This window comes from Aulonocara stuartgranti, assembly GCF_965226115.1.
Source record: "Aulonocara stuartgranti genome assembly, chromosome: 20".
Lineage (NCBI taxonomy): Eukaryota > Metazoa > Chordata > Actinopteri > Cichliformes > Cichlidae > Aulonocara > Aulonocara stuartgranti.
This window is the reverse complement of record NC_138956.1, coordinates 22,349,802-22,372,198: the sequence shown is the minus strand read 5'-3', so window position 1 is coordinate 22,372,198 and position 22,397 is coordinate 22,349,802. Positions and strand designations below refer to the sequence as shown.

The 22,397-nt window shown below is 43.2% G+C and overlaps 2 protein-coding genes across 4 annotated transcripts in view; one reads left to right on the top strand and one right to left on the bottom strand.

Annotated features, from left to right (window-relative positions):
* The window catches only part of LOC309696525 (metabotropic glutamate receptor 4-like), a 210,765-nt gene that overhangs the window by 23,817 nt on the left and 164,551 nt on the right, over window positions 1–22,397 (top strand). The gene's annotated exons all lie outside the window — the stretch shown is intronic.
* On the bottom strand, window positions 7,624–10,030 carry LOC309697899 (uncharacterized protein). The gene is made up of 2 exons (XM_082520105.1): window positions 9,465–10,030; window positions 7,624–8,992 (listed from the first exon to the last, which is right to left on the bottom strand). Exons 1-2 carry the CDS (start codon window positions 9,897–9,899, stop codon window positions 7,877–7,879), a joined length of 1,551 nt encoding a protein of 516 aa, XP_082376231.1. The 5' UTR covers window positions 9,900–10,030; the 3' UTR covers window positions 7,624–7,876.

Here is a 22,397-nt window from a genome sequence, read left to right as displayed (position 1 = left end):
CAGTTACGAAGAACATATGAGACAGATGGGGCCAAAATCGCCTTTATGGTTCAACTATTACGCGGGCACGCATTAAACTGGGCGCAAGCTGTTTTGAGAACAGCCCCGGACATTTCTTATGAGGACTTCCTCACCAAATTTAGGAGTGTTTTTGAAAGAGGCACCGGAGCGGAGGCGGCTGCCCACAGACTGTTAAATTTGAAGCAGGGGAGGCGGAGTATGGTGGATTTTTCGGTCGAATTCTGGACCTTGGCCGAAGAGACTGGCTGGGGGCAGTCGGCATTGATAAGTACTCTCCTGAATAATGTTTGTGATGAGTTAAAGAGAGAACTGATGATGAGAGATGTTCCTAAGACCTTGTCTGATGTGATTACGCTGTGTGTGAAGTTGGATGAGCACCTACGGGCGCGTCGGGGAATCGGAAACTACATTTCCCAGAGGCCCCCGGGGCGCATGGAGACGTCAGGTGGGGGCGCGCCTAGCGGCAGTCACTCGTTGGACAGCACGGAAGAAAGTGAACAGCCCATGCAACTGGGCCGCTCCAGTCTGTCGCCCGAGGAGCGGTATCGTCGCTGGAGGGCCGGTGAGTGCTATTATTGTGGCCGCAACGGCCATATTGCCATGGATTGCCAGGCGCGGCTAAAAGACAGCGCCCGCCGGTAGTGAGGAGTGTACGGGTGGGCGAGGTCTCATGTTCTCAGTCTCCTCCTCGTCTCATGATTGCGGCTAAGCTAACGGTTCGTCTCAGGACTCATTCTCTCGACGCTCTGATTGATTCCGGGGCAGAACAGAATTTTATTGATGCCTCGCTGGCACTGAAGTTAGGTTTTAGCACGGAGCCTCTGTCTCATTCACTCCAAGTCACAGCCCTTAGTGGCCAGCGTCTTCCAGACATTACTCATGTCACAGAACCGATTTCCCTGTCTCTTTCCGGCAATCATGTTGAAACCATACAGTTGTACGTCTTTAAGGCCCCACTCACTCCACTAGTCTTGGGCTATCCCTGGCTGTGTCAACATAACCCTGTGATTGATTGGAGGAAAAAGAGTATTTCGGGGTGGGGGGAGGAGTGTCACATGTCCTGTTTAAAAGCCGCCACCCCCGCCATGAACCTACCACTCAATAAAACTATTTCAGAACCGCCTGATCTGTCCTCCATACCGTCTGACTATCACGACCTGGCGCAAGTGTTTTGTAAAGATAAGGCACGCTCTCTTCCCCCTCACCGGCCGTACGATTGTGGGATTGACCTCCTCCCAGGCGCGCCGCTTCCGACCAGTAGGTTGTATAGCCTGTCTCGACCGGAGCGGGAAAGCATGGAAAATTACATCAATGAGTCACTTGCCGCTGGTCTCATTCGCCCCTTGTCCTCACCTGTTGCTGCTGGTTTCTTTTTTGTCACCAAAAAAGATAAGTTTACGGCCCTGTATTGACTATCGCGGCCTCAACGCCATCACAGTTAAAAACAAGTATCCCCTCCCTCTGCTGAGTTCCGCGTTCGAGCTGCTTCAGGGTGCCACCATCTTCACAAAGTTGGACCTGCGCAACGCCTACCATCTGGTGAGGATTAGGGAGGGAGACGAGTGGAAGACGGCTTTCAATACTCACCTGGGCCATTTCGAATATCTTGTGATGCCTTTTGGTCTCACCAATGCTCCAGCTGTGTTTCAGGCTCTCGTGAATGACGTGCTCCGAGATTTCATCGACCATTTCGTTTTCATTTACTTGGATGACATCCTCATCTTCTCCCAGTCTGTCGCCGACCACCGACGCCATGTCAGGCAAGTGCTTCAGCGTCTCCTCGAAAATCGTCTCTTTGTTAAAGGGGAGAAGTGTGAGTTTCATGTCTCAACTGTTTCCTTCCTGGGCCACGTCATAGATCGGGGTAACCTCAAGACTGATCCCGCAAAGGTTCAAGCCGTTGTTGACTGGCCGACCCCCTCTAACCGTAAACAGCTTCAAAGCTTTCTGGGGTTCGCGAACTTTTATCGGCGCTTTGTTCGCAACTATAGTAAACTGGTCCTGCCTCTGACCCGTCTTACTTCTCCCAAGGTTCCCTTCTGCTGGGATGGGCTGGCTCAACGTGCGTTTGCCCATCTGAAGGACCGCTTTGCCTCGGCGCCCATTCTCGTCCAACCCGATCTCGACCGGCAGTTCGTTGTGGAGGTGGATGCCTCGGACGCTGGAGTGGGGGCGGTGCTTTCCCAGCAGCAAGGAGGTAAGCTGCATCCCTGTGCCTACTTTTCACGCCGTCTCACCTCTGCAGAGAGCAACTATGATGTGGGAGATCGAGAGCTACTAGCCATCAAGCTAGCCCTGGAGGAGTGGCGCCATTGGTTAGAGGGTGCTGCCCAGCCGTTTGTGGTCTGGACCGATCACAAGAACTTGGAGTACATTCGATCGGCAAAACGCCTCAACGCCAGGCAAGCCAGGTGGGCCCTGTTTTTCACTAGATTCCAGTTTATGATCACTTACAGACCCGGTTCCCGTAATGTCAAGCCAGACGCCCTCTCACGCCAATTCGCCGCCTCCGAAGACGCAACTCGGGACTCTCCCATTCTACCGCCCACCTGTGTAGTCGGGGCCCTGACCTGGAAGATCGAGTCGGCTATTCGAGAGGCTCAGCGGACAGAACCGGACCCTGGAACGGGCCCTCCAGGGTTGCTCTTCGTCCCCCCCCTCAGTAAGGTCACGAGTGTTACATTGGGCTCATACTGCCAGATTCACCTGCCACCCGGGGGTCCACCGCACTATTACCTTCCTCCAACGTTTCGCCTGGTGGCCTTCCCTTGCCAAAGACGTCCGCGAGTATATTTCCGCATGCTCGACCTGCGCTCAAAACAAGAGTGTCCATCAACCACCCTCTGGCCTCCTTTACCCTCTGCCGACTCCGAGCCGCCCTTGGTCGCACATCGCTGTTGACTTCATCACTGGTCTGCCCGTCTCGTCAGGTAACTCTGTGATTCTCACCATTGTGGACCGCTTCTCCAAAGCTGCTCATTTTGTCGCCCTCCCTAAGCTCCCCACTGCTCTAGAGACCGCCCGGCTGCTAGCTGACCACGTGTTTCGCCTCCATGGCATCCCCACGGACATTGTGTCAGACAGAGGACCGCAGTTCACGTCGCGTGTATGGAAGGAGTTCTGCAGTGCCCTCGGAGCTCAGGTCAGTCTCTCCTCTGGTTTCCACCCGCAGACGAATGGCCAAACGGAGCGTGCCAACCAGGAGCTCGAAGCTGCTCTCCGGTGCCTGGTCTCCACTAACCAGTCAACTTGGAGCGAGCAACTGTCATGGATTGAGTATGCTCATAACAGCCTTACCTCCTCTGCCACCGGTGTGTCCCCTTTCGAGACGTCCTTGGGCTATCAACCGCCACTCTTCCCAGCCGTCGAGGGTGAGCACTTTGTTCCCTCTGTCCAACAGCATCTTCGGAGGTGTCGGCGCGCCTGGAGAGCGACTCGGGCCTCCCTTCTCCGCACGGTGGAACGCAATAAGCGCCTGGCGGATCGCCACCGGACCCCTGCTCCCACCTACACACCTGGACAAAAGGTTTGGCTGTCTACCAGATTCATCCCCCTCAGGTCTGAGTCCAAGAAACTGTCTCCCACTTTCATCGGTCCCTTTGAGGTCGACTCTGTGATTAACCCTGTCTCTGTCCGCCTTCGCCTGCCCCGGAATATGAGGATCCATAACTCCTTCCACGTGTCGCAAGTGAAGCCGTGTCTCTCTAGTCCTCTGTGCCCTCCTTCCGGACCCCCTCCACCCGCCCGGGTCATTGATGGCCACCCGGCTTTCACCGTTTCGCAGATCATGGATGTCCGGCGCCGGGGGCGCGGTCTGCAGTATCTCGTGGATTGGGAGGGCTACGGGATGGAGGAGCGTTCTTGGATCCCGCGGGCGGCCCTCTTGGATCGGGGTGTGGTGCGGGCGTTCCATGCGGCTCACCCTGACAAGCCTGGGGGTCACCGGGAGGCTCCCGTCAGGGGGGGGGGTACTGTCACGGCCAGGCGGATCAGCTGCACGCTGATCAGCCCTCTCTGTTTCTCTTCCTCTTCTCTCTCGCCGGGGCGGAACTCACTGTGGGTTCATGCCCTTGGCCCACGCCCTCGGGAGATGAGACCCAGGTGTCTCATTAAGGGGAGCAGCATTTAAGCCAGGAGGTGACTGCTGTTCGTCGCTGGATCGTTGTCTACCACGCGTTAGTAAAGTCAAAGCTACAGCAAGTTTAGTGAAGAGTGTTTTCCTCTGTGCATCGTCCTTAACCCTGTCTCCCTGTCTACAGAACCTCTTGGATTTTTCCCCGTGTGTTTCCCGTGTGGCAGTGTTGGAGTGTGAACCTGTGATCGTGTGAGTGGATATTCTGAAGAACGTATGCTTTCCCTTGGACTTCCCTGGAGACCCCTTCTTCCCCCACTCAGCTGTATATAACACCCCCCTGCACATTCTTGTATATACACCTGGTGACTTGTAAATAAACTCTTCTTGTAAGCATCAGTACCGGAGTCCTGCGCTTGAGTCCTCCTTCCAACCGTAACAAAAAGAGGAGGACTGAAAGGATGAACTTGATGCAGTGGGTTGAAGTGAGGACATTAGCTGCAATAGTACTATCACTGAGCTGCCTATGGTGCAGAGAAAACTGAACAAAAGGAAGAATATTAGGCTAAAGTGGGCATTTAATTATTTAGGCCATTAGTATAACTAACTGTCTGTACCTTCAATAGCCATAAACAATGTGATATAGATGAGAATGTAGTTAAAAGACACATTTCAACTGACTTTAAAAAGGATCAAGACAAAAAGGAAAACAACAACATCAAAGCATTAATCAAAAAAATAATGTCACAACTACAAAATCTAATATGAATCCAATGATACACAAAATCACAGAAACATTATATCACATGTCTGACATATCAAAGGCCATTTTCACTGCAGCATATTTGCCTCTCTCCTATTGCTGCATATTTTACTTTTTGCCAGTGGTTATGTAATGAGGCTTGTCACCAGAGGTTTGGCCAACACAAGAGACCCTCCTCTCTTCCTCTGAGTAAGTGCCAAGAAAGAAAACCTGGGGTTACAAGGAAAAGGCTTAGAATGAAAATCACTTACACAAGATTTAATGACCAGGATCGCAAACAACGGTCTGACAAAAGCAAGAGATGCTGCAGATGCAGCTCTTTTGTACAAAAAGCCAGAGTATCCACAGGTTTCTGTAAGAGCGTACGTAGGCTGCCATGACAGACCACTACTTCCGTTGTCCGGTTTTATACTTCCGGTTACTCAAAGCGAGACCCAGCGTTCAGTCGTTGCTAACAACAAAATCAGTTACTTTGTGCGGTAATAAGTGGCTTTACCTGTTCGAAGATGAGCTCGGGTTCAACGTGTGCTGTCGTCGGCTGCCACAATAATTCAAGAAAACTGAAAAACGCATTAGAAACATTTTGCCTTGAGCATCAACAACTTAGAAAGGCCTGTCCGTGCCCACCGCCCTACGCACTGCACTCTATGCCGTGGAAGGAGGATCGGAAACTGGCGTGGCTGGCAGCTTTAAGACTCAAACACCCTCCAAAGAGAGTTTATGTTTGCTCCTTTCATTTTATCGATAAAAAGCCCACAGAGCTACACCCCGACCCGGAGCTTTATCTGGGCTATGACCGACCCCCACCGAAGAAAAGAAGAAGGCTCACTCGGACCACTTTGAGTGTGACAGCTTCCAGTAATACGAACAAAAACACAGAATCTGTACCCGGTAAGTGAAAGTGTAAATGTGGTTTGCCACCGTTTCGCATTTTAAACACGCAATTCTTTACTTTTACTAAATAATAGCCTATGGTGAATGGCGTTAGTATCAGCACTAGCTGGTTATTAGCAGCAAAGTCTAAATTTTAACGAAAGTTTATAATAATAATAATAATGCCAAAAGATTAGCTCCAAGGGCTGTAAAAGTCTTAGGTTTGTGTTTATAAAGAACATGTTTTTTCAAGTCGAGAAAACTCAAGTAAAAAAGTTAAAGGCAACCTTTGCAAAAATACCAACAGTTGTGACTTTTTTTAGAATGTAAAATAAAATCTAATCACATTAATTGAATAAAATTGTGACAAATTTTTAGGGGACTTAGGAACATTTTATGTTGACATTTATGATTTTGCATTTGTGTGAAAAAATGTAGAATGAGAAATTTCACTCAAATATAATAAGCTAAGTGACACTTTACAGTTTCTCTTATGCTAACAGTTTGACTGTACATCTGATCATATTTTTGTCTTATTCAGACTCCACAGTGTTACGTTCAGTGGAATTAGACCAGGCCAGCATCTCCACACAACCCCCTGAGCCACATCTGCACTCAGTCCACACACAGTGGGAGGATCCTTCGCAACAAGACCATCAATACTGCAACAGGTCTCGCAAAAAAGATGTGCAGGATAAGATGACTCAGTGTGATGAAGTTGCATATTTCATTCTTCAAAATGATGCAGACGCTTTGCTGTACACTGGGATAGCCTTAGAAACATTTAACACACTTGTGTCGACACTGGAAGGATATGACAACAATGAATTTACCATGCCTGTCCGAGATCAAGTCCTCATGACACTTATGAAATTAAAGAGTAACCGTGTAATAGGTGACCTAAGCCGCCAGTTTCATATATCACAAAGCATGGCCAGCAAGATCATCTCACACTGGTTAGACAAGCTGGAGGAAGTTCTCCGACCATTAATTCCATGGCTGCCAAAAGAAACTATTCAAGCAACTATGCCTGAAGCCTTCAAGAAGAACTTTCCAAATAGTACATGCATTATAGACTGCAGTGAGACCCTTTTACAGAAACCCAGAAATCTGGGCTCAAGAGGGGAATCATACAGCCATTATTATTCACACAACACAGTCAAATATTTGGTTGCTGTTGCACCATGTGGACTAATCATGTTTGTGTCTGCGGCATATGGCGGCCGATGTAGTGACAAATTTATCACAATGGACTCTGGAATATTAACATACCTAAAACCTGGTGATGAAGTCATGGCAGATAGAGGTTTTACAATTAAAGACTTACTCTTTGAGAGAAAAGTTAGATTAGTAATACCCGCTTTCACAAAAAAACGTAGACCGCTAACTGAGGAACAGGTAACATACACAGGTCGGATTGCAAATGTAAGAATCCATGTTGAAAGAGCAATCAGACGCTTGAAAGTCTACAAAATACTTTCACAAATTGTTCCTATAAGCATGGCTCCTAAAGTAGACAAGATACTGAGAATATGTGCTGCTCTAGTGAACTTAAGAGAGGATCTCATTCGTGATACACAATAATTGTGTATGTTATGAACAATTGTGGACTCGGGGATATTAAGATGGTTACTCAGGACAAAGTTGCGTGGTGTAATGTAATTATTTTAAAATTTGATGTACATATATGTAGAGAGTAAATAATTCCAGGTCTCACTTTTTTATCTTGTGTTCTAGATGAAAGGTTATGTGATACAGTGTGTGTGTGCGTATGTATGTATGTATGTATGTGTATATATAAAACAATTGCAATCAATCAATTGAACAATTATTACTTTTTTATTCAACCACAATGTGATAAATTTCTTAAATGAAAAAAAAAAGTTTTCTCAAATCTACAATAATTAGTTGTGCATTCTTGACATTTTTTTGTGTTGGAAGATTACAGAAATACAGAACTATTCACAACATTTAATGTTGTCAGTTTGTCATTCATTTCCCACCATATGTTACAACTACGTACATTTTAGTTGTATTGAAATATTTAACAGATTTCATATTGAATGTCTCCTTTCATTCACAAGACAGAGACCAAACTCTGCAGACATGTTGGTGTCTGACTGTCCCATTTATAGTTGTAACATGTATTAAAGCTTGCCCATTATCTTCAAGTATCTCTCATTTAACTGAAACCGTCCTGCTGCATACTCCTCTACAAGTCGAGGTAAGAAATATGAGAAGTAAAACCCTCTCAAGCGTTTTACTTGTTCCTTTACAAATGCTTCATCATATTGCACTGTAAATGAAACATGCTCAGTAGGTGTCCAGATCACAAGTGTGGCAGTCTTGAGCCCTGTGCAAAACATTGTAAGTTGCACTTGCATGTAATAGCCTCTGCTGCCAGTTTTCTGCAGCTGCAGTTCTCCATCTACCAGTTTGATATCGCTGCATTTCTGGGTAAGCTGCTCCGTGAGTGAAGGATAAGTCTGCACAGGACATTTTATTTCTAGAAGCACATCTGAGTCAATGACCCCGTCAGGACTCGCAGAGAGCCATGGCTCCTGGATGCTGATAACACTACCCATGTGAAGGATGTTCATACCCTGTTCTTTCAGCTGATGACAAGCTTTAACTTCATTTTCTTTACCATAGTTTGTTTCATAATTCCCACGAAAGGAAGGGTACATGTGCTCAGATAAAAATTTGTCATTTTTTGTGGTGGCACGTACTGGAACTTTTTTAGCAGAGCTTGCTGTAAGTCTGATTTTCCTGCAGTTGTGCCACAAATCAGATGCACTTTGCTCTTTTGTTTCTTCTTGTAATTGTTCTGCTTGCTCTTCAGAAACTTGAATGTATGCCTGGTAGAATGCCCTGCATGGATTACAGCTTAGTTTGTAACTGTGTGCTTGGTGTGGCTGAAAAAATTGCTCATCAACTTTACTGTTGCGGTGAGGACCTGCAGATGGCGAGGCATTGTAACACTTTCCAATTAATGTGTTCTTGAGGAGGAAAAGTGGCTTCACTGGTGCTTTGCTAACACTGTCAATAAAGTCTTGATGTGTAAGGTGATATGGTGTGTTAGGGAGAGATTGTGTCACTGCAGTCCGGGAGTTCACATCGTACTGCTGCTCTGCCCTGTGATGTCTGAAGTTTATCTGGCTTAGACGTTTAGGTTCAAGGTTCTTTGCTGTCCCTGCATTCCACCTGCGCTGCTCGTCTGTACACGCAAGCCCTGTCTTTCCACTGATCGCAGCATTCTGCACCTGTAACAAACATTAATAGTTTTTTCTCACTGTCAATACTCAAGATTTAACATAACGAGGAAGTTTACACTAACAAAAGCAGTACACGGTTGGTGTCCTGCATGTTATAGATATGACCCTGGGTCAATACACCTGAATCATATCCAAAACAGATATAAACACTGGCAAAGTCACCCATATTATCCATTTCATGTATTATACTACTCTGTGTCACTTCTTATAACTATAGTTTTTCTTGTCTTGTAAATTTGACCTTAATGTTCAGTCTTTTATTTTTTTTATATTTTATCTTCATGTGATTGTACAGCATACAGCCCACACAAAGTTAACGAGTGGCTTTCACATGTAAACAGTGCTCCACGTAATACTTGGCTAGATGGCAGTAGCGTGACTCCTTAATCACAGCCTTTGACCAGTCCAGTGTTTCTGTTTCAGTGATTTAAACATTGTGATATCCAGATAAGTGATATACCTTCCACAGAATAGCAGCCGCATGGCTACATGATCTCCCTAATCCGGCGATACAGGAACAGCCGACTGTCTCCACTACTCCACTTTCTCTTAGCATTGCCCATGCTAAGTGTTTCGCTTGATTAATACTCTGGCTCGGCTCTACAGCTGCTTTAAGAAAAATAAAGTCGCCTTGTTTGTTGAGCAGTACTTTATCAATTTTGTTGCTGTGCAGGTAATTATACGCCTCGGTGCTCTTGTAATTACGTAATTCCTCGCCATCAACGCCTTCGGAAAATACAAGGTAATTAATAATGTCGATGTAGCTAACATCGGGCCATAGTTTCATGTCATCTACCCACTCCGTGAGAAGTGACGGGTGAGGCACTGCAACTGAACTGTCCTCGCTGCTTTTTAAAACATCTTTACTGTGTATCCACCTTCGATGTGTTGCCATTTACTCCAGGTAAAACAAACTGCAGTGAGAGAAATCTTTATCAACAGTGAAGGTGTAACCCCGCAACTGTCAACAACAGCGCAAGCGGAAGTAAAAAACCGGCTTCCGCTATGAATCGGGGTAATGGCGCGAAATCAGAAATACTGTGGATACTGCAACACAGGTCAAAGAGGTACTTAAGGGATAAGAAGGTGTGATAGTCTCTTCTGTGTCTTTACTCATCTTTACAATAAAGAACTTGATAAAATAACCAAATTGGACAATATTCCCTGTAGGCGGTCAAGGCTGTTGTTTTTGGGGAAAAGAGATCAGTATGGCGCAGTGACACTTGTCATCTTGAATGGCTGGCCGGGAGCAGTGAGAGTGCACCCTGAGTCCATGGTAGTCTGTCACCTCTCTCTACCCAGCCACCTACAGTGAGTAAAAATGGCAAGACAGCTAAACCCTCAACCAGAACCACTCTTGAGGGTATAATGTCATGTTCACTTGTAGGCAGATGTCGATTTTTTTTTTTTTTTAATTTTTAAAAAAAATGCTGCTTCCTCTCCCTCACACAGTCTTCATAACAGCCAGAGTTGCAAATTAACACTGAGAGATCTGACACTAATGAAGCGATTATGCCTATCCAAGGGACGGATTGTGCCGTTATCATGTAATAACAGAGCTTCTCTGTGGACTGATTCTTTGTGCTCTTTATTGTTTTACACTCTAATTAAATTAGTGGAGTGATTTCCTGAATGCGCACAGTGTGAGTCTCGTATTATTTGTATTTGGAGGATCCAGCGTCTTCAACTTACTCGAAGTCTTTAAGGATAAGCACCAGCTCTTCACTTCAGGCATGGGATCTGAGCCATGAGGGAGCATCAGGATATATCTTTTGCTTTGAAGCTCTGAAGGGCTGTGCAGAGTTCACCAAACTGCCAGTTTAATGGATTGAGTCTAGCTTTTCAGAGGTGCCACGGAGACAGAGCTATTTGCTACGCTGGTTAAAAGTCGAAAGACATTGCCTGCCTTGCTCTCTCTCTACTCTGCCATAATCTGTTTGCTCCATTTATAGTCGGCAGATACATTCATTTATTCACTGTGGAACTGTGAAACAAGCAAGTAAAAAGTTTGAAAACACTGTATTTGTCACTCCTACATTTGTTAGCCCCATTCACAGCATATAGTCGCTTATTGTTCCAAAATGTTATTTTTATTTGATGTTAGATTTAAGGATTTTTGTCTTTTCAGAGGATAGACTTTAAAGTTCTGATGCTGGCCTATAAAGCTCTGAATGGTTTAGGACCAAAATACATCAATGACCTCCTGACCCAGTATGAACCTTCCAGATCCCTCAGGTCATCTGGATCCGGTCTTTTATCAGTTCCCAGAGTCAGAACCAGACATGGAGAAGCTGCATTCAGCTTTTATGCTCCTTATATCTGGAACAAACTCCCAGAAAGCCTCAGATCAGCTGAAACACTCAGTTTATTTAAATCCAGGTTGAAGACTCACCTGTTCTCAGCTGCATTTGAATAAAGCACCAAATCCACACTTTAAGCTTAAATTTCAAAACTTACATTTAACTATTGATTTTATCTACTGTTCTGATTTTATCTGTTTTGATTTTATATACTGTTTTGTTTGTTTGTTTGTTTGTTAATTAGTTAGTTAGTTTATTTGCTTGTTTTAATCAATTTTAAATCATGCTTTTTATTTGTTCTTGTTTCTAATGTCTCTGTAAAGCACTTTGAATCACCTTGTTGTTGAATTGTGCTATACAAATAAACTTGCCTTGCCTTGCCTTGCCTTTTCAAAGGCATTTCCATTTTAATACAATAAGAAGTTTCAGCAAGGGATATTTACTGTGTGAAAGCACTATCGTTTCTCCTAACTAAAGGGCTTATATTAAAGCATATTGCATTAGAAGTGTTTGAGAGATTAACATTTAATTATGCTGCATCTGGTCGCCAGCAGAATAGGGAGGGTGAAATAACGTCAGATGAGAAATGTTTTGACTTTTAAACTAAATAAATCCTCTACCCTGACTTATAGATGAGTCCAATTAAAGTGGCGGCAGGCAACTTTTCAACATTTTTAGTCGTTACTTGTTTGTTTGAAGAGCTCTGGTGTCTGCAGCAAATGCACTTCAGCTGTGCCATAGATCACAAGTATTTATGTTCCTGGGATATCTCATATCTGGTGATACAACTGCACAGTGAAAGTGCAGATCCAGTGAAAATCATTAGTGAAAGTAAAAAAAGAAAGTGTTTCCATCTTAAGGTGAGTGGTTGAAACAGCTGTTTCAGTTTCTGGTGCTGAAAACATTCCTCAGAGATTTTAGTCCATATTGACACAACACCATCACACGGTGCCTGCAGATTTGTTGCCTGTACATCCATGTAGTGAGTCTCCTGCTTCACCACATCCCAAAGGCACTCTATTGGATTCAGATCTGATGACTGTGGAGGATATTTGAGTAAAGGAGGCTAAAGTACCCAGGGAGAATCCGCATAGACGGGGGGAGAACATGCAAACTCCCCACAGAAGGGTCCCAGTCAGCCTTTAAATCTGAATTCAGCACCTTCTTGCTGTGAGACCACAGTGCTAACCAACGCACAACTGTGCAGGTGGAATATATTTTGATCAAAGTATGTTTTCCTGTTGAGTTGGCTGCTCATTTCCACCAACACTTTTGATTCATCTCTTAATTAACAGATATTGATAAAGACAGTGATTGTGCAGCAATAATATGAAGGCTTGGGAGATGACACCCTGCAAGTTTGGAGTAATTACTGTATTGACATAATCTGACTTTAATTCAGGTTTAAGAGGCATCCTGTTCACTGGAACCATGCGTTAGGATGAACTATATGGGCAGCAACTTATACGCCAGTTTCCAACAGATAAATTTCCAAAATATCACTCCATCCACACTGAAACAATTGATTTAACTCTAATAAATTGTGTCTGTGAAGGCTCTCAGTCACTGAACAGAGGCGGTGGTTTACGACACCAACTGTCTGCCATCTATAATCCAGTTTTGAGATCCCTCCCCAGACGCCTTAACGCCCACTCACATCCTGGGCCATCTGATCTCAGGAATTTGCATGATAAAGTGGGGCCAGGTTTCACAATGAGCTCACCCGAAACCCTGGCTGATTGGGACCCACACCCAGTTTCACACCTTGGCTCAGGCGATTAGAGGATCATCAGGGGGTCCTTTTGTCCCTCTGTGGGGGGATACTCCCAATAGGTTTAAATCTGGGACTCCCCACCATTTGACCTTAGAACTGAAGAAGCTTCTCGGATGAGAGGTGAAACGTCTTCAAGCAATTTAAAGAAGTCCAGACGCTTTTCTTTGCAAGCTACTTTGACTCTAATAAAGTGTGTCTAAAGGGCAGCTCTACATCTACAGATCTAAATAAAACTAACACTGTGGCATGGTTGCATCAGCTGATCAGGAAAATGAAGGGTTAAACATGAATAAACTTAATAACTTAAAAGGAGTCATAACATTTAGTTTAAAAAATTGCAGAAACGGCAGGACAGCCCATAACCTGTCCGCCAAACAACACAGAATTTAAACAGCACCTGTTTGTTACACTATGAACAAAAACTGAACAGAAATTGCAACATACTATAAACACGAGTTACTCAAAGTTGGTTCCAACCAAATGGCAGCGATTTAAAAACTGCTTTGCAATCACTGAATGTGAATGCGTGTATGAAACGAAACATCTGGATCATTTAACAGTAGGAACAAAAAGCTACTGCACAGGGTTTAGAGTTACAAGAAGAAAAATGATTTGAAACCATAATATGCAGAAAGTTAAAAACAGCGCTGGATCTATGATGGGCAGCCGTTTAGTCAGACTGGCTGTTTAGCTTAGTGACATAGTACAAGCCAAAGATGATTAGGCATTTTTACAACAGCAAGCAGAAGTAGTCCTAGACACATTCTTTGCTCATAATGTTCATGTCGCCTAAGAAAATGTCACCATTCACACTACAAAGCAAATTCTGCAGTACCTTCACAAACACCAAGATGAAGTGAAACGGCTCTTGTGAACTCCACAACCGCATGAAACCTTTATGAGATGTTCTTGAGTGCAGAGTGTAAAGCAGAGACCCACCTACTTCATTCTGCAAACAGCTGGAAGCTTTCTTTCTCTAAGGAAGGTCAAACATCTCACTACACATGGCACACACACTTCTGCAGAACTTGGCATTCAGAGGACTGAAGTAAAATGTCAGTTCAGTTCCTTACCAGGTAATCGATATATTTTAGTTGGAGAGCGGTGATGCAAATTTTAAACTCTACAAAATAAATAATTAATTAAGAAAAATCATAGCATAGACACAGCAGCATAATAAGGCAGAGCCGCTTATTAGACATGCACTAATTGCATAAATGTACTGGCAAACAAATCTGATTAACATAAAAGAGACTGGAGCAAAATGTAGATAAATTAAGGTCATGCGTTGTTTGCATGACTAGGTTAACAAATGTCTCGGTAACACCTTATGATCACGAATAATCATTAATGATCATTATCATTTATAAATACTAAACTGAACACACAAAACTGAACTTAAAATCCTATAAGTGGCTACTATAATAAAACAAAAAATATATATTTATGACCGTCAACCTGTTACAGTGGGGCAAAAAAGTATTTAGTCAGCCACCGATTGTGCAAGTTCCCCCACCTAAAATGATGACAGAGGTCAGTAATTTGCACCAGAGGTACACTTCAACTGTGAGAGACAGAATGTGAAAAAAAAATCCATGAATTCACATGGTAGGATTTGTAAAGAATTTATTCGTAAATTAGGGTGGAAAATAAGTATTTGGTCAATAACAAAAATACAACTCAATACTTTGTAACATAACCTTTGTTGGCAATAACAGAGGTCAAACGTTTACTATAGGTCTTTACCAGGTTTGCACACACAGTAGCTGGTATTTTGGCCCATTCCTTCATGCAGATCTTCTCGAGAGCAGTGATGTTTTGGGGCTGTCGCCGAGCAACACGGACTTTCAACTCCCGCCACAGATTTTCTATGGGGTTGAGGTCTGGAGACTGGCTAGGCCACTCCAGGACTTTCAAATGCTTCTTACGGAGCCACTCCTTTGTTGCCCGGGCGGTGTGTTTTGGATCATTGTCATGTTGGAAGACCCAGCCTCGTTTCATCTTCAAAGTTCTCACTGATGGAAGGAGGTTTTGGCTCAAAATCTCACGATACATGGTCCCATTCATTCTGTCCTTAACACGGATCAGTCGTCCTGTCCCCTTGGCAGAAAAACAGCCCCATAGCATGATGTTTCCACCCCCATGCTTCACAGTAGGTATGGTGTTCTTGGGATGCAACTCAGTATTCTTCTTCCTCCAAACACGACGAGTTGAGTTTATACCAAAAAGTTCTACTTTGGTTTCATCTGACCACATGACATTCTCCCAATCCTCTGCTGTATCATCCATGTGCTCTCTGGCAAACTTCAGACGGGCCTGGACATGCACTGGCTTCAGCAGCGGAACACGTCTGGCACTGCGGGATTTGATTCCCTGCCGTTGTAGTGTGTTACTGATGGTGACCTTTGTTACTTTGGTCCCAGCTCTCTGCAGGTCATTCACCAGGTCCCCCCGTGTGGTTCTGGGATCTTTGCTCACCGTTCTCATGATCATTTTGACCCCACGGGATGAGATCTTGCGTGGAGCCCCAGATCGAGGGAGATTATCAGTGGTCTTGTATGTCTTCCATTTTCTGATGATTGCTCCCACAGTTGATTTTTTCACACCAAGCTGCTTGCCTATTGTAGATTCACTCTTCCCAGTCTGGTGCAGGTCTACAATACTTTTCCTGGTGTCCTTCGAAAGCTCTTTGGTCTTGGCCATGGCGGAGTTTGGAGTCTGACTGTTTGAGGCTGTGGACAGGTGTATTTTATACAGATGATGAGTTCAAACAGGTGCCATTCATACAGGTAACGAGTGGGGGACAGAAAAGCTTCTTACAGAAGACGTTACAGGTCTGTGAGAGCCAGAGATTTTCCTTGTTTGAGGTGACCAAATACTTATTTTCCACCCAGATTTACGAATAAATTCCTTACAAATCCTACCATGTGAATTCATGGATTTTTTTTTCACATTCTGTCTCTCACAGTTGAAGTGTACCTCTGGTGCAAATTACTGACCTCTGTCATCATTTTAAGTGGGGGAACTTGCACAATCGGTGGCTGACTAAATACTTTTTTGCCCCACTGTATATTTGGTATTTTTGGATTTTGGAACAACTTGCTTGAATGATACAAAAAAATGCTTGAATACAAACACAAAAGCTTCATATGGAAATGGTAAAGTACAAGGACTGGACTGCAAATGAGTGAAAAAGGAGCCAAAGAAAAAACTTCAGATAGTCTGAAAAAGTGCTCGAGACCACTTTAAAATAAATAGAAATTTTGGCTTAATATATAGATATAAAATAAAATAAAAAGGTTCAAGACTTTGGCATAGTACTGCATATTTACATTTTTATTCGTGTGAACTGCATTAAAAAGTGAATATGTAAAAAAACAAATTGGAATTCATCACTTGTCAGTCCTTAGGGCACTGTAAACACAGGCAGCAGTGTTCTATAGGAAGTGAGGTAACTGATGCAAAAACATATAAAAGCTGCTATAAGAGGTGGGTGTGTGTGCCTTATTCCCACAATGGTAATTTTTCAACTTGTAAATCCATCAGTTATACAACCTGTGTGAGGACTTGTAAGAATATCCTACTCTTTACTCCCCGCTGTTCTGTACAATTGCCTGCCAGATGTCAAACACCGTGTGAGCACGACGTTCCTTTAATATATACTCGGGAACTCCTATAAGCAGTTAGTATACTTCTTTAGAATTGCTTGTTGGATGATTGAATACCGTCGGAATCACCTTCTCTCAAAACTTCAGGACTGCGGCACAATAATTCCTTTACTTTTAGTTACAATCACTCCCACTAGTTCACACCAACGTACTGCCTCTGCAAGGGGGCAGACAGGGAACAGAGTTTGAGCTGTTTTTGTCAATTTCCATCTCAAAAACTCTGTTCAACATTATGAATATCCTCCCAGAGAACTATTTGAAATGGCTGGTGTTATGTTTAAATTATGTTATATATTTATAAAAAAACTTTGATTACATATCAACAAGCCTTACTAAGAGATGTGTAATGTGCATTTTTCCATGTCTGAATAAGGCCTACTTTATTACTTTATCTACTTCAGAAGAAGGGGGAGAACATGCAGACACCTCACAGAAAAGACGAGTGATTTTAACTCATGTATTGCTGTGAGACAGTCCAAATCACTGCGCCACCGTGCCCCTCATTCAAACAATCATCAGTAGACCTTTTTCAATGGGAAAACCAGTTTCATTCAGACATACTTTTGTCGATTTAACTGAATTATTTTCATAGCTTTGAAAGCCCTCATCCTATATAAATAGCCCTGCCAAATTTCAGCTAATTTGGAAATTTGCACTTTTCAGCAAACACTAGCGGGTCATAGAACTCTATTACTGTGTGTTTTTTAGGAGATGAACCAGGATGAATAAGTCATAGCTCAAATTCCATCAATATGCGCAAACTAACACTCATGCAGAAGGCAGAAGAACTTCTACATGGGTCCTTAAGTTTATGTGTCAAAGGCAGTGTGTTTTTGTTTCAGTAAGGATGATCAGCGTGACCAACCGGATTGAAAAAGACTACATTTTGCTGAAAGCCTTATAGTGAAAATCAAAAAGTGATAATCATGGGCCTAACAGCTTTAATTAGCTGTCAGTATGGGGTCTGAGGTTGTGAATCCTCCCCCCACTCTTTAGACACAACTCACTCTCTTCCCTAGTTTCTGCCTCTCCTTTTTCTCAGTTTTAATACAGGCGGTCTTTACTATAATCTCTTTCTGCCTCCACAGTTTCAGCCTACTTTCTCTCACTGATACGCTCCATGTGTAAATTGAGGGAGGCATTTCAAGGTTGTCTCCATCTTTGATCATCACACAGTGGACCCCATAGGAAATATCAAATATTAAACTAACAGAGCTCCTCCGCAGCACACACTTTGAGACATCATAGCATGCTATGAGAATGCATAGCGTGATGTGGAAATGCAAAGTAACAATGCCTCAGACTTCCTAAAGCATTTCCCAGGAGAACTTCTTTCCACTTCTTCTTTCCACGCGAACACTGCTGCAGCTAAAAAAACTAGACTACAGAGTCCAAGACATATCACATAATGTACCATGAAGGGCAGGGAGTTTTCAGATTATACCTGGTGATTGTACTGAAAGGATGAGTGGATGAAGAGAGAGGAGGGAGCAACGAATGAGTCATTTGGAAGGGAATTCACAAACAACTGGAATAATTTCATAGAGACCTTGGCATAAAAAACTCTACCAATAGTCACTGCTAAGAGATTATTTAGGACATTAACTTTTATACTTTTATTTTAGTTAGTTTATATATATATATATATATATATATATATATATTAGTGCTGTCAGCGTTAACCAGCCATAACCACATTAACACTTCAAATCTCTGTTAGCGAATTAACGTGGATCACCCCATCCGTGGGGCTGGACGCACTACTGCGTCAAAGACCTAACCATGCTAACGCGTTGACGCCGTTAGCGTCGTCAGTGTAGTTGCATAATAGCAAACAAGCCTTAATCAGCTTACCTTGGGAAATTCATGCATTCAAAAAGAATAACTAACTTAAAAATATACCCAATTTTCATATAAGACCCCATTTACACTGGATTGCAACCTTACATTCAAAAATTGTAAATGCATCCAAATAAAAAATTGCCTTTACTTGTAGTCCACAAATACATCTTTATGTTTCTGTTTAACAGTAGTTGTAAGCAAGTTACTTTGTCAATGAAAACTGCTTTAGTTACTCATCCAAGGCTGATGCTGTATGAAAAAAGCGATCTGTGACACGGTCAAGGGAAAGTGCAATATGAACAAAAACCTCTCTATTCAGACACAATAAACATTATATTAAATGCTTAAAATACAAACCTACACTCTTTAGTTGAATAGTATCTCTAGTTTGTTGCTAGTACAAATCTGTTCATTCCAGTACTAATGGTAGCCTTTATGAGCTCTGGACATTGGGTGAAGAGCTCAACAGCCTGTTATTTACAACAAACTTAACGGATTCTGATAAGTGTTTAACGAGGAAGTATATATGTTTCATAGGCTCAGTTGCCATTGAGTGTGCTCCATTGCAAAAAGCTGATTCAGTTAGACAAAGGTGAAGCTGTGTAGTCACTTTATTAGTTTGTCAAGATGATCACAAAAAGAAACTGCACATAAGACCCTTTTGCAAGTATCTCAAACCTGCAGCGCACACAGGATGATATGGTCTCTGTGGTTCTGATAGATATATAATTATAGTTCTTATGTAAGAAGGTAAGAAAGAAGGTCAAAAGTTTACCCGTATTAAATGTTTTATTGCCTGTAAATGGCAAGCTACTATAAATATGTTCATCATCTAATGATGCAGACGTATATCCGATCAATGATTTTTGCAACACTTGAGAAGTCTGTTATACCCATTAATGGAGCTTCATTCACTTGCAAGATGGATAAATTGTCTAGTAATGAAATTAATTGAAGCTTTAGAACAGTGTTAATGGTGTAACGATATTGATTTATTGAGTGAGAAATCCAAACTCATCTCTAATGAGATGAAGTTCAAACTTGCTTCTCAGGGTTTGATGCAGTTTTCTGTGGTCAGCCAGTTTCTCCTATCTTTACAAAGATCTACAGATTAAAAAAAGTCCTCTTAACGACTCCTGAAAGTTGCTTGCATTGTAAGAAGTCTTAAGGCCTGCACTGTTATCTCAATAGGACTTTCATATTCAGTAGGAGCTGATCTCCATTTAAGATGATTTTTCTCTGGATTTCACTACTCACACAATGCTGTGTGAATACTAGCCATGGTGCAGTGGCGGTGGAAGTAAAGTCAGCACCCTCTTGGCCTTCCAGAGCACACGATTTGTCACCTCTGTTGAGAACTGTGAGATCACACAAAGATAGTGACAGTGCTCTTACAGGGATGTGGATATTTCATTTTCTGGGTCAAAAGCTTCTAGTCTTGCTGATTCCTTGGCAAAACTCAAAAAATAGCAGATGAGTTGTTGAGAATTACCTAATCAAATCGTGTTTTTTTTGTTGCTATAGAGACAGTTTTTGTGCACAAAACACTACATTTTTGTCCCTTCGACAGAAGTCACAAATCCTTTGAAAGCTGTCCAGTAAAACAGTAGCTCCCTAACACAAAGACCCAGAGAATCGTTTTTGTGTTTGCCTATTTCAATCATCCCGTGTCTCTGAGACAGATAAGGAGAGAAGTGACCTGACCCTCACTTTAGCAGCACTCTCAGAGATGAGAAAAGCTAAAGGGGATAGGAGAATTCATCTGACAGGTCCACCGGGAAATGTTACTGTGAGCACATTAGCTCTCTGCTCTTCTCACTACTACTGTCAAATGTCAGTATGCTAATAACCAGGAATCCGTGTAAATAACATTCTCCATGTTATAGCATGCCAAGCTAGGCTTCTGGTACTTATTGATGTATTTTAAGAGCGCGTCTGTCCTCCGCAGTATCCCCATGAGCGCGTGGCTTCTCCCAGAACATGCTAAGATAGATAGAATCTGATGAAACGCTGAAGTTTCAGCGAGTGCTTCAAGTCTCTGTGGAGAGCGGGCTAATGCTAAATGTATGATCCATGATTTGAACCTCATTTTTAAACCCCGTGAGCGCTAAGTGTGTAATTTTTGAAACTAGAAGATACAGTTCCTCTGTGGATAGGGAGAATACATGTCACATTTTATTGCTTTACCTATATTTGTATCCCGCATTATTGTATTTACCCATAGACCCAGTTATTCCTTGATGTAACAGGGGCACTTGTACATTGATGTGAAATCTTTATAGTCTTGAGAAATTTTTTTTTGATAATCTGACTACAGTGAAAGCAATTAATCCAACGCTAATTAGTAAAGTAACATTTTTGAATAACAGTAAAGCTTAGACCCACCAACGTTAAGCCCTTTTTCAACACAGCAAAAATATGAAAGCATGCAGGCATATTAAGGAATAAAGTTCTGTGGCTCACGCTGTCCATGCTATGGCAATGTCTGAATGAAGTCATAAGGAACATTAAAGTGAGAGTGACTCATGTCTGAATGATAGGATGTTATGACTTTGACAGATTTATAAACCCAGAGGAGAGCACTTGATCATCACAATAGTCATTTAAACTTACGGCATATCAATCTGTGCAGTTAAGAAACATAAGTGATTCTGAACCAGTTTCATCTGCTTTGGCACAAATGAAAGTGACTACAGGCGCAAAGGAGAAACAGCAACAAGACAACCCCAGAAGGGAATTTTTGGGGTGCTCCTAGCAAAAGAAGGGGGCAACTGCACCATTTCAGGCCAGACAAGTAGTCCAGCTCTTTTAGAACTGCACAACTATTTGTGTAAGAAGGTATGCTGTCTCTCCCAGCACAGTCTCAAGAGTGTTGAAGAGGAGCCAGGAGATTGGCCTTTACATGAGGAGACCTGGAGAGAGCTGCAGAAGGGTGTAAATCCAGCACCTGAACTGCTATCTGCTCCTTTGTGCGAAGAGCGACAGGAGAAGCGCTGCCAGAGCGGCTGCTCGTGTGCGTGTTTCTGACCAAACTATCAGAATCAGACTTCATGACGGTGGCACAAAGGCCAACGTCGCTCTGTGGGACCTGTGCTCACAGACCAGTGCTGTGCAGATCGCCAGACATTTGCCAGAGAACACTCGAACTGGGAGTTTTGTCACTGGCACCGCACTCTCTTCACAGATGAGAGCAGGTTCACACTGAGTACATGTGACAGGCATGAGAGAGTCTGGAGATGCTGCGGTGCACCTTATGCTGCCTGCAACATCATTCGGCATAACCAATTTGGCAGCGAGTCAGTGATATAATGGGGAGGCATATCCTTGGAGAGTCACACAGAGCGCCACGTATAAGCCAACAGGAACATGAACGCTGCAAGGTATCGTGCTGGAAGTCCTCAAACCTATTGCATAAATTTATGATACAGTGGGCACTGGATTCTTCCTGGTGCAGGAAAATGCTTGGCCTGATATGGCCAAAGTGTCTAGGCAACTTCTTGATGATGAAGGCACTGGTGCCACTTACTGGCACTCATGTTCCCCGGACCTGAATCCGATTAAAAACCTCTGGAACATTTTGTTTCAGTGCATCTCATTCTGCCAAACAGTGTCACGGACTCACCAGTGGCACACTGATGCCCTGATCAAAATCTAGGGGAGATCCCCCAGGACAACATCAACCATCTCATCAGGAGAATACCCATAAGTTATTTTGAATGCATAAAACCAGTAGGCAGTAAAGGGTTTCAGCTTGAATATTTTGTTCATTAAGATCTGATGTATGATTTAATGATCTTTTATTTTTGAGT